At 37.4% G+C, this 16,032-nt stretch overlaps 1 protein-coding gene across 1 annotated transcript in view; it reads left to right on the top strand.

Moving 5' to 3' along the window:
- Positions 1-16,032, top strand: part of RELN (reelin) — a 557,548-nt gene that overhangs the window by 260,402 nt on the left and 281,114 nt on the right. Inside the window, exons 5-6 of the mRNA XM_040260785.1 lie at positions 1,871-1,903; positions 4,902-4,980. Coding sequence (XP_040116719.1) covers positions 1,871-1,903; positions 4,902-4,980 — 112 coding nt within the window. The remainder of the gene's footprint in view (positions 1-1,870; positions 1,904-4,901; positions 4,981-16,032) is intronic.

Genomic DNA, 16,032 nt, shown 5'->3' with positions numbered 1-16,032 from the left:
CCAACTTGACAAAATTTATCCATTTTTTAAAAGAAGAGCTTATTTAACTTTGATGCAGAAACTTATGAGTTTGAAAACTATCTGTCTAAGTAAATTCACTTACTCTTGTGTCAGCCTAGTATTATTAACATGAGATTCACAAGGATACTGAATAAATTGAAAAGGAAGATTATCAGTATCAACAAGAAATTCTTCAGCTTTTTTGCAGACATTTTATAAAATTGCCAGTTGCAGTTAAAATTTGCATATTGATCATATTAGGGAAATGTGTAAAATCATTATTTATTTGTATGTTAGAAGTTTCAGTTTCAACATGAATGACCTTAACTTTTCCAACTACTTTATAAGTAAACTGACTATCCTTGAAGTTTCAAATTCAGTATACTCATATACAGTGTGATATTGGTGAGGGAACATGTATCCATGTGCCATGTTTTTATCATTGGTTATTGGATAATTGGCAGTTATTCCTTTGTTTCAAAAAAATCTTAGAGTTGATAGTTCAATGAATCCTTGTAAAACTCTTCTCGGACTTGACCAATAACCATTGGAATAAAATGCAAAATCATTAAATTTTTCTTGTTTTTTTTTTTCTTTTGAATTCTGTAAACTAGTGATGCTTCATAACATTTGCATGTATATACTAACAATTGTATCTATGACACTTCCCATTGAATCTGTGTTAAAAACTGAGAACAAACATTTTCAACATATATAATAGTTTGGATGCAGTAAGACAAACACCTCTAGTTTGAATTACAAACTACAAACTTAACTGTGTGGATTTTTCATCTAATGTAACTGAAGCACTGATAATTGTGATAGAAACTAATTTTTTTAATACCTAGCTAAATTTCTTCTTTAATGAATGTAAAAGATGTTAAAATATCTGTTACGGTTCTAATTTTTAGATAAGTGAATTGGCAACATTTCTTCCTAGATTTAGGAGTCCACTGAGAAAAAAAAAATCACCAAAGTGTCAGTTGGCCAGTATCCCTGATTTCCTACCTCTTACCAGAGTGCCCATTCTTAATGTATATTTGAACAGGTACTTCTTTGCTGACAAATGTTCAGGAGATCATCATGCTTTCATAGTAAAACCAAACTCCTTAGCATTCAGTTTCATAATCTTGGCCTTCCAGTCTTTCCAACTTCACTTTACTAGCCCCTCCTCCGAAACTTTGTTCATGTCATGCTGAAATAGTTGTGGTTGTTCCAAAAGACCATTCTCTCCTACTTCTCAGTGCCATTTCACTTTCACTCCAGAAAGAAACACCTCTTCCCTCTCCTACCCCAACCTGTCATCCTCCTGCTAGTCTTTCACAACGCGGCAGCCTCTCCTGACCACTGTCTTCTCCTGGGCAGCCTAGAATTAGTATCCTTCGTTTGTGCCCTTCTCACCCTATGACCTCTGAACACTATCCCATAGCACTTATTACACTATACTGTACTTATCTCCACCAGATGGTAAGCTCTTTGAGAGCAAGGAGAGTGTTTTTTGTCCCTATACTACCCCACACCCAGAATGGCCCATGGTATGTAATGGGTGCTCACGTTATATTCATATTGTAAGTTTCAAGGAATACCTGACTAAACTTGTATGATAAATAACTATCCTGTATGTAAGGGGTTTTACTTTTCACTTTAGGAGTAATGCATGACTTTTAAATATAACAACTAACTAGTGAGTTGGATATCTTATTTTAGGATGTTAATTGACATTGTCTTCTTAGTCCTCTAAAAAAGTTCTGTCCAGCTCTTTATTTGTTTAGTATGGCTTGAGTTTTATAACCATATTTGTGACTGTTTATTAATGGATTTTGCTTTTGCTGCTAATAAATCATCTTTCCCTTTCTCTCTCTTGGTCCAGCTCCAACAGAGGCCACTGTGCACCCTCATCTAGGTAAGTATTTGAGACTCCAGTGTCACTGACCTCAGTGCTAGATCTCTTGTTTCACTCCTTTGCCATGTGAGCAGGGCATACAGAGATGAGGAAACTCTCTGCCCTCTGATTCTCTGACCATTCATTGAAATCAGACTCAAGTCCAGATTATGCTTTAACCTGAGACCCTCACTGAGGAGGTGATCCAAAAGTCCAGTTTGAGCCTTTTGCTACATTTATCCTTAGAATCCAGTTGGATCTGATCTTTTGACATAGGGTTCTAATGCTGAATTTTCCCCTAAGCCTCTACCCATCATAAATAGTAGAGCATGGAGGCAATAGGCAAGGAGCTATGAGTGTGAAAGAACTGAGATAAACTGAGTGTGAAAGCAGATCTGAGATATCTGCTTAAACTAGTGTTGTTGTTGCTCAGTTGCCAAGTTGTGTTCGACTCTTCACAACCACAAGGACTGCAGCACACCAGGCTTCCCTGTCCCTCACCATCTCCCAGAGTTTGCCCAAGTTCATGTCTATTGAATCAGTGATGCCATCCAGCCATCTCATCTTCTGTCAACATCTTCTCCTTCTGCCCTCAATCTGCCTTCTGCCTTCTCCAACATCTTCTGTCTCATCTTCTCCTTCTGCCTTCAATCTTTTCTGGCATCAGGGTCTTTTCCAATGAGTTGGCCGTTCGCATCAGGTGGCCAAAGTATTGGCTTAAACTAGCACTGGCTTGTAAAAAGAGAAATAATTTGGCCATTTCTTCAAAAACTAAAATGAGATTGTCTAAATAACTGGATGCTTTGTTTAATAGCACCACGTAAAGTTGCCTCCTCTCATTTTTCTCATGATCTTTTCATTCTGACATGTATTTAGTGGGCTGCAGTTCTTGAGGCAAGATTGTACAGTATTAATAGTACAGATTCTGGAGCCAAATAAACTGGATTTATCTCACCTTTCCCAATTGCTTGCATGGTGATACTGGGCAAGTTACTTAATCTCTCTATGCCTGTTTCCTCACCTATAAAATGGAAGTAATGATAGTACCTACCTCCTATGGTTGTTATGAGGATTAGATGAATTTGTATTTCTAAAGCATAATCAGGGATATATATATATATGTAATAATAATGTTAGGAAAGAAGGCAATACATGAACAAATAACCATAGAGGCTTACCCACGACTCTAAAAAAATCTCTGGAAAGCAAATGATCTTTAAGAGTTAAATTTCTCATATATGACAGTGAAGACTGATTTTAAAAGCAGTTTCCTACACATACTATTTAATAAGAATGAAAAGAAATCATCCTAGCTGGCTCCAGCCTTTTCAGCTGTCTGTCACTGTGGGACTTGCAGATGGGTCAGTATTTGTCTCTTGGGCTTTCTCTTTCAACCTATAAACCCAATTAATTTATTTTTCTCTTTGGAAAATCTGCCTTGAGAAGCTCTACTTTTATGTAATGCTACAGCTTGGGGCTCCTCTTCTTTGGCAGATGAACGCAAGCACTTAGAAGCATGCCTTCTGGCAGCTGAGGCAGGCTGGTGACCCACAATGGCCCAGCCGTATCTCAGCCATATTGGGTATTTGAGAGAGCGATACCCTGTAGGCATTTCAGACACTGCATCTAATCACTTAGAGGAATCATTAAATCACTCCCAAGCACAGAAGACATAACAGTGTTCTCTCCAGTGTAAATCCATATTCTCCCTGTTGTCGAGCCTAAGGCTTTGAGTCTGAACAGCCATTTCTCTCAGTACATGCTGATTGACTGGTTTTTCCCGACTTCGTTATGTGCTTACCTACTGGCATACCTGGTATAAAGAGGGTGAGGGTGCCTGCAGGTGGCATTGTTACCAAAGAGAATTTGCAGGTGAACTATCTGGTATTTGGAGGTGATATTTAATTCCTCAGTCAGTTCAATAAATTATATACAAGTGAACCCCCCAAAAGGGTAAAATTTCACTTTTGGAAAAAATAAAAATTTGGGGTTATGTTTTATTAATCAGATTATATGATTTTCATTTTTTAAAAAAGCACGTGCAAACTAGTCCAAACAAAATTACATAGATCCAGAGAATTTATACTAGCTGAAACAAATTCCCCAAGCAAACCATGGGAATCAGATGAGAAAATTTTCGAGCACCAAATTCATTTTTTATAATTTGTAGAGAAATAATTATCATTACTCATACAGCCTTAAAAATGAGTCTACTTACACTGTAGCTGGCCATGAAATTGTTTGTACTTGTCCATCTTCTATTCAATGGAAATATCACATACTCTACAGTTTTTGAAAACATTCTTTGCTCTTGGCATGACCTGAGTTCTTCTATAGCTTAAAAAGAAGTATTTAATACAATCTCTGAAGTGTAACAATAATATATTTAAGACTATGGATGGTTTTCTGCCATTCCTCCTGACTTCTAACATGACTTTATTTAGAAGTTTTACTTACTTGTATAGATAATTTCTCCTATGCAGCTCTGAAGGGGAAAATGTTAACAATTTGGAACACATTAAATTTTAAAAATGAGTGAATATAGGGAATGAGAAAAAGCAAGTCAGGGCAAGAAGGGTAGTAAGAAAGAGAAGAGGAGATGGGTTAGTAAATAACAGCAATGTTAGCTGACAACAAATAGCCACAATGTTCTGTTCCCTTCACTGCTCTAAAGTGAGTTAGGCACTGACTTTATTCTGGATGTGTTGAGCTGTGAGGGGCAAGTCTTGTGTGACCTCTCCATGTAGGCTAGTGCTAACCTTGGTCTCCCCACCTCTGTGACCTGGGTGACATTTTAGTAGGGTTCTCTTTGGGGGCTCTGGTTTCCAGACTTCTAAACAGCAGAGTTATTCTTTTACTTAGTAGTTTAGGGGCACAGCAAATGCAATTAGCTGCTTGTTTAAACTTCAACTTTAGTTTAAAATACTGTTATTTATCATAAATGTAGCATGTTGACTCTTTTGCATAGCTAAATCTATTGTTTAGTATAACCATTTTCTAAATCTTTGTTTTCCTTTAGCTGAAATTCATAGTAACAGTATTATCCTACGAGATGACTTTGACTCCTACCACCAAAAGGAGTTGAATCCAAACATATGGTAAGTTAAAGGATCATGCCTCACGTTGGTCTATATAAAAGGCAAAAAAAAAAAAAGCTTCCTTGGAGTAGTTACATAAAATTAAATTGCTCTTTAGCTCTAAGGTATCAATGAGAATTGTTCAACTAAGGAACTGGGATTAATGTCGCCTAGAATATGTCTATTGTCTGTTTCCTGACTTCCTTAAGAACTAAATCTAGGTACCCCTCAAAGCCATGGGTTTGGTCAGTTTTTTTCAGTAGTACAAGTTATTTACATAGAAAACATTGTGCTTTATTATGCCTAATAATTGCATTTATGTTAAAGGAAAGAAGGGAAATGACTTATCTGAAACTGACAGATTATTTGAGTCATACTTCCAAATAACTTCTTTGTTATTGGATTATCTCATTTATACTCCGGTCTTTCCTTCCAAAGCTGTTTAGAGACAACCCTATGGGATTTTGGAGGGCAAAGAAAGAATTAACCAAAATGCATATGTTAGAAATTTGTTGAATACATAAATGCCTGCATGAATTTGTTGGCAGTTTGTTGTATTTTTCTGACTTTGGAGAAATGAGTCTATCCATTGAGAGCTATAGTCAGTCTACATAATTTGAGAGAATATCTGAATATGTTATTTTCTGTGGTACTAAATGATTTGTGTACATGAATAAGAGTTCAAGATAAATTAGAAGCTCTAATCAGGTTGTAACCAAAACCCAAGCAATATTCAAGACTAGAAAGAGAATAACCATTCATCCTCAAATGTCTGCATATATTAATTTGTTTTTCCTTATTTTCACTGTTCAACAAATATCAAACCATAATTATTTTATTTATATAGTACATTAAAAAGGAATGTGGTTCCTTCTTTTGAGTAGCTTATAGTTCAGTAGAGGAGACACTTAAAACACATTTTTAAAAATCTTATGACTCAGGATAGAAATCCTTGAGTGTAATAGAAGGTTATAAATAACATACTACAGTTCTAGAAAAGAAAGGCTGACTCTAGTGAGAGTTTCTTGGAGAAAGTGGTCTTTAACCTGAGAATTGAAGATGACATATAGGTTTAGAGAGTGTTGATGCTTAAATACAAACAGGAACTTACATCTTTTCTAGAAAGAAATATAGATTTAGAGAGTATAAGTATACAAAAAAATCAGACTAGACAGAGACATAAAGTCTTATGATTCATACACCATTAAAGAGATAATTTATAAAAAAGATTTCACTTACCTCTGAAAATGTTCTAAATATAAATTTCTTAAAATAAGTTGAAAATCTTTATTAAGGAAAAGCCAAAAACTTTCTAAGCACCACTTCTACCCAAGAAAAATTCTCTCATTCTCCTCACATTTGGCTTTTATATATCCCATTAATATAGATGTTATCAAGTGATTTGTTTCTTTCAAGGCGAGTTCATTTGTGTCGAGCTAATTCATTTTCTTCAGTGAGTTTTCTTGACAAATACAAAATGTGACTTTTATGTGGTCCAAATTCTGTTATTTTTGAAATCAATAAAACATGATTGATTTTGCTTCACCCATTTTCATGACTGATCTGGTAGATGCTTTCTTGACCGAAGTTATGGATTTTGTGTCCCACTTACTTAACCTATGGTTTTTCCTCCTGTTTTAGAAAACCTTTTATTAACTTTAAAAAGCCATGCACTTCTGTCTTCTATCAAATATACTTCAGAGTAATTTTACTTTATCCCTTATTGACCACAATCTCCTTCATCTAATCTAAGATTAAATAATAATAATAATAATAACCTAGGAAGCTCTCATCACTTGAGAGATGGCTTTGTTGAACATAAGTGGCAGAGGTTCCGAAATCAGGTCTGTCTGGGTAGACTTTCAAGCTAGCTACTTGCCAGCTGGGTATCTGAGAATAGTACAAAGCTTGCTTTACCTCTCTGAGCACATTTCTTGTCAGTAAAAATGAGCCAAGTATGTGCCTAACACCATTATTTTAAAGTTTGATGAACCTGAAAAGGTCTGGCGCATCTCCTAATGTATTGTTGCTGCTCAGTACGAATCAGTTCCTTCTTTCCCTCTCTTATTCTCTGTCTCCTACTCTATCTTTTTGTCTCCCTCCTTCTTCCCTTTCTTTCTTCCTCCTATGGTATACTTGCATGTTGGTCTACTTGCCTCCCAGGAGTTCAGATATGATCCCAAATCATTATTATTAAAATATTCTTCAGTCAATTTATGTAAATGATTCCCCAAGTCTTCCCTTACTGTATTCAGATCAAAAACAGACTTCTAATTAAATATATCTATATTATATAATATATATTAATAAAAATACAGTAGAATTATAGAGAAGGGAGAAACAAAGAGTATTAAATATTTTAAACCCCCCCTTAAAGTAGACATTCAGTTCAGTTCAGTTGCTCAGTCATGTGCGACTCTTTGCAACCCCGTGAATCACAGCACACCAGGCCTCCCTGTCCATCACCAACTCCCGGAGTTCACTCAGAGTTGCGTCCATCGAGTCAGTGATGCCATCCAGCCATCTCATCCTCGGTCGTCCCCTTTTCCTCCTGCCCCCAATCCCTCCCAGCATCAAAGTCTTCTCCAATGAGTCAGCTCTTCGCATGAGGTGGCCAAAGTATTGGAGTTTCAGCTTTAGCATTATTCCTTCCAAAGAAATCCCAGGGCTGATCTCCTTCAGAATGGACTGATTGGATCTCCTTGCAGTCCAAGGGACTCTCAAGAGTCTTCTCCAACACCACAGTACAAAAGCATCAATTCTTCAGCGCTCAGCCTTCTTTACAGTCCAACTCTCACATCCATACGTGACTACTGGAAAAACCATAGCCTTGACTAGACAGACCTTAGTCAGCAAAGTAATGTCTCTGCTTTTGAATATGCTGTCTAGGTTGGTCGTAACTTTTCTTCCAAGGAGTAAGCATCTTTTAATTTCATGGCTGTAATCACCATCTGCAGTGATTTTGGAGCCCCCAAAAATAAAGTCTGACACTGTTTCCACTGTTTCTCCATCTATTTCCCATGAAGTGATGGGACCGGACGCCATGATCTTCGTTTTCTGAATGTTGAGCTTTAAGCCAACTTTTTCACTCTCCTCTTTCACTTTCATCAAGAGGCTTTTGAGTTCGTCTTCACTTTCTGCCATAAGGGTGGTGTCATCTGCATATCTGAGGTTATTGATATTTCTCCCAGCAATCTTGATTCCAGCTTGTGTTTCTTCCAGCCCAGCGTTTCTCATGATGTACTCTGCATAGAAGTTAAATAAGCAGGGTGACAATATACAGCCTTGACACACTCCTTTTCCTATTTGGAACCAGTCCGTTGTTCCATGTCCAGTTCTAACTGTTGCTTTCTGACCTGCATACAGGTTTCTCAAGAGGCAGTTCAGGTGGTCTGGTATTCCCATCTCTTAAAGAATTTTCCACAGCTTATTGTGATCCACACAGTCGAAGGCTTTAGCATAGTCAATAAAGCAGAAATAGATGTTTTTCTGGAACTCTCTTGCTTTTTCCATGATCCAGCGAATGTTGGCAATTTGATCTCTGGTTCCTCTGCCTTTTCTAAAACCAGCTTGAACATCAGGAAGTTCACAGTTCACGTATTGCTGAAGCCTGGCTTGGAGAATTTTGAGCATTACTTTACTAGCGTGTGAGATGAGTCCAATTGTGCAGTAGTTTGAGCATTCTTTGGCATTGCCTTTCTTTGGGACTGGAATGAACACTGACCTTTTCCAGTCCTGTGGCCACTGCTGAGTTTTCCAAATTTGCTGGCATATTGAGTGCAGCACTTTCACAGCATCATCTTTCAGGATTTGAAATAGCTCAACTGGAATGCCATCACCTCCACTAGCTTTGTTTGTAGTGATGCTTTCTAAGGCCCACTTGACTTCACATTCCAAGATGTCTGGCTCTAGATGAGTGATCACACCATCGTGATTATCCGGGTCGTGAAGATCCTTTCTGTACAGTTAGTTCTTCTGTGTATTCTTGCCATCTCTTCTTAATATCTTCTGCTTCTATTAGGTCCATACCATTTCTGTCCTTTATCGAGCCCATCTTTGCATGAAATGTTCCCTTGGTATCTCTAATTTTCTTGAAGAGATCTCTAGCCTTTCCCATTCTGTTCTTTTCCTCTATTTCTTTGCATTGATCACTGAAGAAGGCTTTCTTATCTCTTCTTGCTATTCTTTGGAACTCTGCATTCAGATGCTTATATCTTTCCTTTTCTCCTTGGCTTTTCACTTCTCTTCTTTTCACAGCTATTTGTAAGGCCTCCCCAGACAGCCATTTTGCTTTTTTGCATTTCTTTTCCATGGGGATGGTCTTGATCCCTGTCTCCTGTACAATGTCATGAACCTCATTCCATAGTTCATCAGGCACTTTATCTATCAGATCTAGGCCCTTAAATCTATTTCTCACTTCCACTATATATTCATAAGGGATTTGATTTAGGTCATACCTGGATGGTCTAGCGATTTTCCCTGTTTTCTTCAATTTCAGTCTGAATTTGGTAATAGGGAGTTCATGATCTGAGCCACAGTCAGCTCCTGGTCTTGTTTTTGTTGACTGCATAGAGCTTCTCCATCTTTGGCTGCAAAGAATATAATCAATCTGATTGCAGTATTGACCATCCGGTGATGTCCATGTGTAGAGTCTTCTCTTGTGTTGTTGGAAGAGGGTGTTTGCTATGACCAGTGCATTTTCTTCGCAAAACTCTATTAGTCTTTGCCCTGCTTCATTCCACATTCCAAGGCCAAATTTGCCTGTTACTCCAGGTGTTTCTTGACTTCCTACTTTTGCATTCCAGTCCCCTATAATGAAAAGGACATCTTTTTTGGGTGTTAGTTCTAAAAGGTCTTGTAGGTCTTCATAGAACCGTTCAACTTCAGCTTCTTCAGCGTTACTGGTTGGGGCATAGACTTTGATTACTGTGATATTGAATGGTTTGCCTTGGAAACGAATAGAGATCATTCTGTCGTTTTTGAGATTGCATCCAAGTACTGCATTTTGGACTCTTCTGTTGACCATGATGGCTACTCCATTTCTTCTGAGGGATTCCTGCCCACAGTAGTAGATATAATGGTCATCTGAGTTAAATTCACCCATTCCAGTCCATTTTAGTTCACTGATTCCTAGAATGTCGATGTTCACTCTTGCCATCTCCTGTTTGAACACTTCCAATTTGCCTTGATTCATGGACCTGACATTCCAGGTTCCTATGCAATATTGCTCTTTACAGCATCAGACCTTGCTTCTATCACCAGTCACATCCACAGCTGGGTATTGTTTTTGCTTTGGCTCCATTCCTTCATTCTTTCTGGAGTTATTTCTCCACTGACCTCCAGTAGCATATTGGGCACCTACTGACCTAGGGAGTACCTCTTTCAGTATCCTATCATTTTGCCTTTTCATACTGTTCATGGGGTTCTCAAGGCAAGAATACTGAAGTGGTTTGCCATTCCCTTCTCCAGTGGACCACAATCTGTCAGACCTCTAAAGTAGACATAAGCTCCCTAAAGTTAAAAACCAATACAACCAGCTATTCCAGTGAGGTATTTCCAATAACATAACAAAGCTCTCTCTTGCTTTGGACGAACATAGGCAGTTTTTGGGCTTCCCTGGTAGCTCAGTTGGTAAAGAATCCAACTGCATTACAGGAGATCCAGGAAGATCCCCTGGAGAAGGAAATGGCAGCCCACTGCAGTATTCTTGCCTGGAGAATCCCATGCACAGAGCCCCTGGAAGGCTACAGTCCATGGCATTGCAAAGAGTTGAACACAACTTGGCAAGTAAACCACCACCACTACCAGGCATTTTCACTCTCCCAAAATCTGTTTTCTTGGTATACATATTGACATGCGAGTTTTGTCCCTTATGATATTGTCTTTGATTTTCTTTACCCCAATTAGAAGCCACTGAGCAGCTTTGTGAAAACCAGGAAGGGGAATCCTTACTGACAACCCATAACTTTATGCCATTGGCACACACCACCAGATACGAAGAAGCTCAGGATGTACTGCTTTGGGGCAAATTCCCAAGGCTCAATATATCACTCAATAATTTGTCACAAGAGAAAAGCACTCTGCTTTTATGAGCATGTCTCTTCCATGGAGTTTGAAAATCATCATGTGCATTATTTGACTTGTAATTTTTAAGGACAAGCAAAAGGAAAAATTAAGAAACTACAGTCCCATCTGTCTAATGATGGGGAGAGGGATCAGTTTAAATTTAGTCACTCACAGTTTATTTGCTTCCATTGACTTCATCTTGTGAAATCAACTTTTTTTCCCCACTTCATTTCTTATTATTCTTGATATCTGAATTTCTTATATCCTGTACAAATGACTATACACAAAAAACAAGGAGCATAAAATGATATTACTATTATGATGAATGAAGTTACCAGCCAAGTTATTATCCCAAGTGTATGACAGTGATTGGACTAGAACCAAGAAACTTTTTTATATCAACTCAGTTTTGAATCTCTCTGCTTAGCTTAAATATTAGATTTGATTTTAAAATTAATAAATGTACTTAGTGAAATGTTCAATAATATTAAAAATAATAAAAATAAACCTTCTTCCCACACCAGATCTATATTCCTTCCCTCTAGAGGCATCAACTGTTACCGGTTTCTATCAGTCCTTCCAGAAATTATTTAGGCTTACACAAGTGTCACAGTTATGAATTCTGTCCACAAAATTGGGTATCAGAGAAATAAAACTTTCTTTATTCTTTTTTTTTTAACTCGATGTCTTTTCATTGTGTCCCTTCTACCAATAGTGAAAACTTAATTTCGGTCAACTTTAGCTTCCCTTCTCCCATTTTTCTGGTGTTGTAGCTAAGTATCAGAGAGCTTATTAGTTCAAAGGCAAGGAGTAGGTGGGGACACACCTCTTATTCCCCAGTCCTCTGTTCCTACAGATATCCACTGAATCCTCCTTGTCTCATCTAGTTTTTGGTGACTGGTCCATACAGGTAGCCTTCTCGCCTGTCCTAATCACTCACTCCTTCATGACGATTGCTCCATTTGATCCCTGCTTGAAGGCATGACAACTTCTGCTGCTCCTGGGTTTGGCTGTGAATGTGTCTGTGATGCTCTTCTGTGCTGTCATGCCACTGTGGTCTTTCTGCCTCCCTGGGGTGCAGAGTATAGAGTCCTCCTGTGCTTTGACCCCCAAAGGGGGGTCTCCCTATGGCATTGCCAAAGAAGTGGCCTTTTGTCTCCCATTCTCTCAGCCATTTCTGTTTGCTTTGTTCAAATAAAAAATGAGAAGTAAAGTTACAAGTGAAGAGAACAGCAAAACCCTTTCATGGGAATATAGTGACCCCTCAGGCTTAATGAGAGTGAGGCTTCTCCACCTTAACTTTGCCCTGATGCTGGGCCACATGCAGGTAGACCTCTGGATCACAACAATAACCACATCAGGTCAAATGTACTGTTGAACCCAAGAGACTGAGAGAAAGAATGTGGATAGAGCGACACTGAATACCAGCACTGTTGACAGTTCTCCAATATCAAGTGTGTTCAGTGTGATTACACTCCTGATGATGGAGATGGATCAGTAGAGTCTTGTCCCAATAGAGACAACTCTATAGCCAAAAAGAAAAGAAAAAAAAAAAAAACATAGGAAGGAATCTTTGTAGGTCTTTACTTTCCTTTGTTTTGGCTTACAGATTATCCCTTTAATACTTGTGTTCTGAAGATCACAGAAGGAATCCAGAGCTGTAATATCACTAGGCTATGATGTTCTAGTGAGAAATGGGAGACTGTTAGAACTAAATTTAGAAGGAAAGTAAAGACCTACAAATACACTCTATCTCAACATTTCACTTAAGCATGTTCTACTTGAGTCTAAACTACCTTTTTTATAGTTTCTTTTTATGAATTAATTATTTTAGTATCATATAAACACTGTCAGTATTCCATATGAATGGTGAGAAATCTTGATTTTTTTTTAATTAAAAAGAACTACACCTAATAGCAAAAAACTAGTAACATCCCAGGTACCCATAAACAGGAGAATGGATAGTGATACATTCATACAGTAGCATGCTATTCGGAAAGAAAAAAGAATGACTTATTGATAGCTGAAACAACATGGTTGAATTTCAAAAATATTATGTTGAATGAAAGAAGCCAGATCCAAAATAATTCTTACTGTACGATCCTACTTACATGAAATCTAGAATAGATGATATTATCAAAAGTGCTAGAAATTAGATTAGTGATTGTTTCAGGGATGGGGAATTGACTGGTAAGGAGCATGAGGAAATTTCTGGGGTAATTAATATGTTATATATAGTATTATGAGAGCATGGGTTACATAGATGTGTACCTTTGTCACAGCTTAAGATCCGTGTATTTCCCTGTGTGGAAATTTACCTCAGTAAAAAATTTCAACAGTAATTTTTAAAAATGAGAAAAGTTAAGAAATAAGTGACATTTATGATTCATAACTTGAGTTAAAAAGAGTTCAGAGAGATGGAGAGAGAAAGTTAAAAGAACTTAAAAGTGAGTAAATTTAAAAAAAATAATTTAAGTTTTCTTAAGAGATGTCTTTACCCTCTAAGCAATTTGAAAGTCAGGAAGAATCTTTGTTTTGGCTTACAGATTATCCCTTTAATGCTTGTGTTCTGAAGATCACAGAAGGAATCCAGAGCTGTAATATCACTAGGCTATGATGTTCTAGTGGGAAATGGGAGACTGTTAGAAAACATGATGATAAATAGCAACTAGAAGACAACAGATGTTTCCCCTCCAGCACAATAATAATAGCAGAGATGTTCTATTCAGCAGAGATCAGGGAAGAACAAGAGTCACTCATCAGAAGAAGCATCTTAGATGAATAAGTTGTGATGCCAACAGGGATATGAGACATCAAGAAGAGAGACACAAATGAAGTTGTCTCAGATCCTATGGCACATGAAGACCTCTGTCAATTGGCTTATCATACAGAAAGCCCCACAGTTTACAGCTAAGGAAGCTAAAACTGTGGCCGGCATTGCATAGAGTTGCTTGAATCAAGAAAAGACTAGAACATTTCCATTTTTATATGTAAAAAGATCACACTACAGAACTAGAGAAATTGAGATCACAGACTCTGCTGCATCTGGTAGTCTCTTCAAAATCCTAATTTATTGGAACAGTTACCCAGAAATGGAGCAAAAAAAATTGGTGATTTGGCGTATTAAAGTTTATTTTCTTTGAGAAAAATAGTTATCTAAACAAAGACCCTAAAACGACTGAAATTTTAGTATGGGGGTGAGTTATTCTAGCTGAATCTTTCTTCATTCAGTGATCAGTAGTTTAACCCGTGTGAGATAAAAGAAGTCAAGTGAGCAGTAAAACTACTTCAGAGTTCTTTAGTATCTTGGAGCCCCCATAGAAAACAGGAGAGGGGACTCCATTTAGTAGACAGGTGTGAAAACTACAATATAAATGTAGTTTCCAGGAAGAGAACAAAGTAAATTTGATGACCAGTGTCACTGGGGGCGGGGGGTGGGGGGGAGTAGATAGAAGTACATCCACATTGTTCAATGTACAACTGGCCTGTGGGTGGTAAGCCTGTAAGATCTGATGGGTGAAGGAAGCACTCACCATGGGCATCAAGGTCTGCACATCACTGCTGACGGATTTCCAAGGGGACTTTTGTTGTTGTTGTAGTGATGACCACTTGGAATCATGTCACCTAATATGCCATCTTACCTATTTGACATGAAACATATACCTTATAAGTTTTCAGGAGCTGGTGACACAGGGAGACTGTGAATGGGTAATAAATGTCTGTAAAATAATATTTTATCTGATGACTTACCTTTGCCAAAACCTCTAATATATCACTGTAGTTTGGGTTGTGGAATTATAATTCAGTTTTAAGGTTTATTGGTCCAATATTCTGATCTTTTTAAAAAGTGTACTTATTATTTATTTGATTGTATTGGATCTTAGTTGTGGCCGGCAGGATCTTTAATTTTCTTCTGCAGCATGTAGGATTTTTGTTGCAGCATGTGGGATCTAGTTCCTAGACCAGGGATCAAACCTAGGCCCCCTGCATTGCATTCAAGGAGTCCTAGCCACTGGACCACCAGTGAAGTCCCCTGATACTCTGATCTTCTGTGCATCTTTTTCTACTTTTTCTCTTTGTCTTCTTGACCTCCCCTTTTTCTACTTTCTCTCAGTCTCTCTTCTCCTTTGTTAGTAACTTTTTTCTCTTATGATTAAACTCTCCTCTAACCTTCTTTCTCTTGCTTCCTCCCCCTCCTTCCACTTACCCTGATGTAATTGCTCTGGGGAAAACTTCATCAACAATAGAAAGGTTAACCAGGAGGTGTCCTACTATTAAAATAAGGTGTGAATCTGGAAGCTTATTATTTCCTTCTTTAATCTCTGTTTTTTATGACAGAAATAAGAACTCACTCAATGGAATTAAATGTCAAGTACATTTGAAACAAATGAGAAAATATTTCCTCAAGCAGCATGTAGTAGAATTCACCATAGTAGGAGGTCAGAATATTGCATTCAGTAGTAGAGTATTAGAAGGGATATTTTTAATTCAAATAATATTTGTCATTATAGCTGTTAACAAAGGAGAAATTAAATTTTTAAACTCCCTGATGAATAGGAGGAGTTCTCTTACCTTCCTCAGTGAGAAGTAATGAGAAAGAATGAACTATAAATGGAATTTGTCATTTTCATATTTAGAGCATGTGTTAGTTCCTTAGAAAAAAAAAGTCATGACGTTGTTGAAGGTGATATTATTTTCAATCTTATAGAGTGGACTTTCCTTGCTGTTTTTCTAAAAATCTTCCGTATTTACAAAGAATTCTTTGAGGGTTTTTCTTTTTTTTTAAGTGTGGTCTTTCACAAGTAAATAGTCATGCCTTTTTACTATAAAACATCATCTCTTTGCTATAAAATATGGTCAAAAGTTGAGTGTTCTGCTTATTGAGGTTTTTTTGTTTGTTTGTTTGTTTGGTGTTTTGTTTTTTTTTTTTTTTTGGAGTATAGTTGGTTGCTTGTTGAGGTTTCAGTGGAAAGTACAAGGAGCTCCAGTGTCTCCAAATGAAGTCAG

Source organism: Oryx dammah, unplaced genomic scaffold, assembly GCF_014754425.2.
Source record: "Oryx dammah isolate SB20612 unplaced genomic scaffold, SCBI_Odam_1.1 HiC_scaffold_18, whole genome shotgun sequence".
NCBI classification, from domain to species: domain Eukaryota; kingdom Metazoa; phylum Chordata; class Mammalia; order Artiodactyla; family Bovidae; genus Oryx; species Oryx dammah.
Note: the sequence above shows the minus strand (reverse complement) of the source record. Positions and strands in the feature narration are given on the sequence as shown.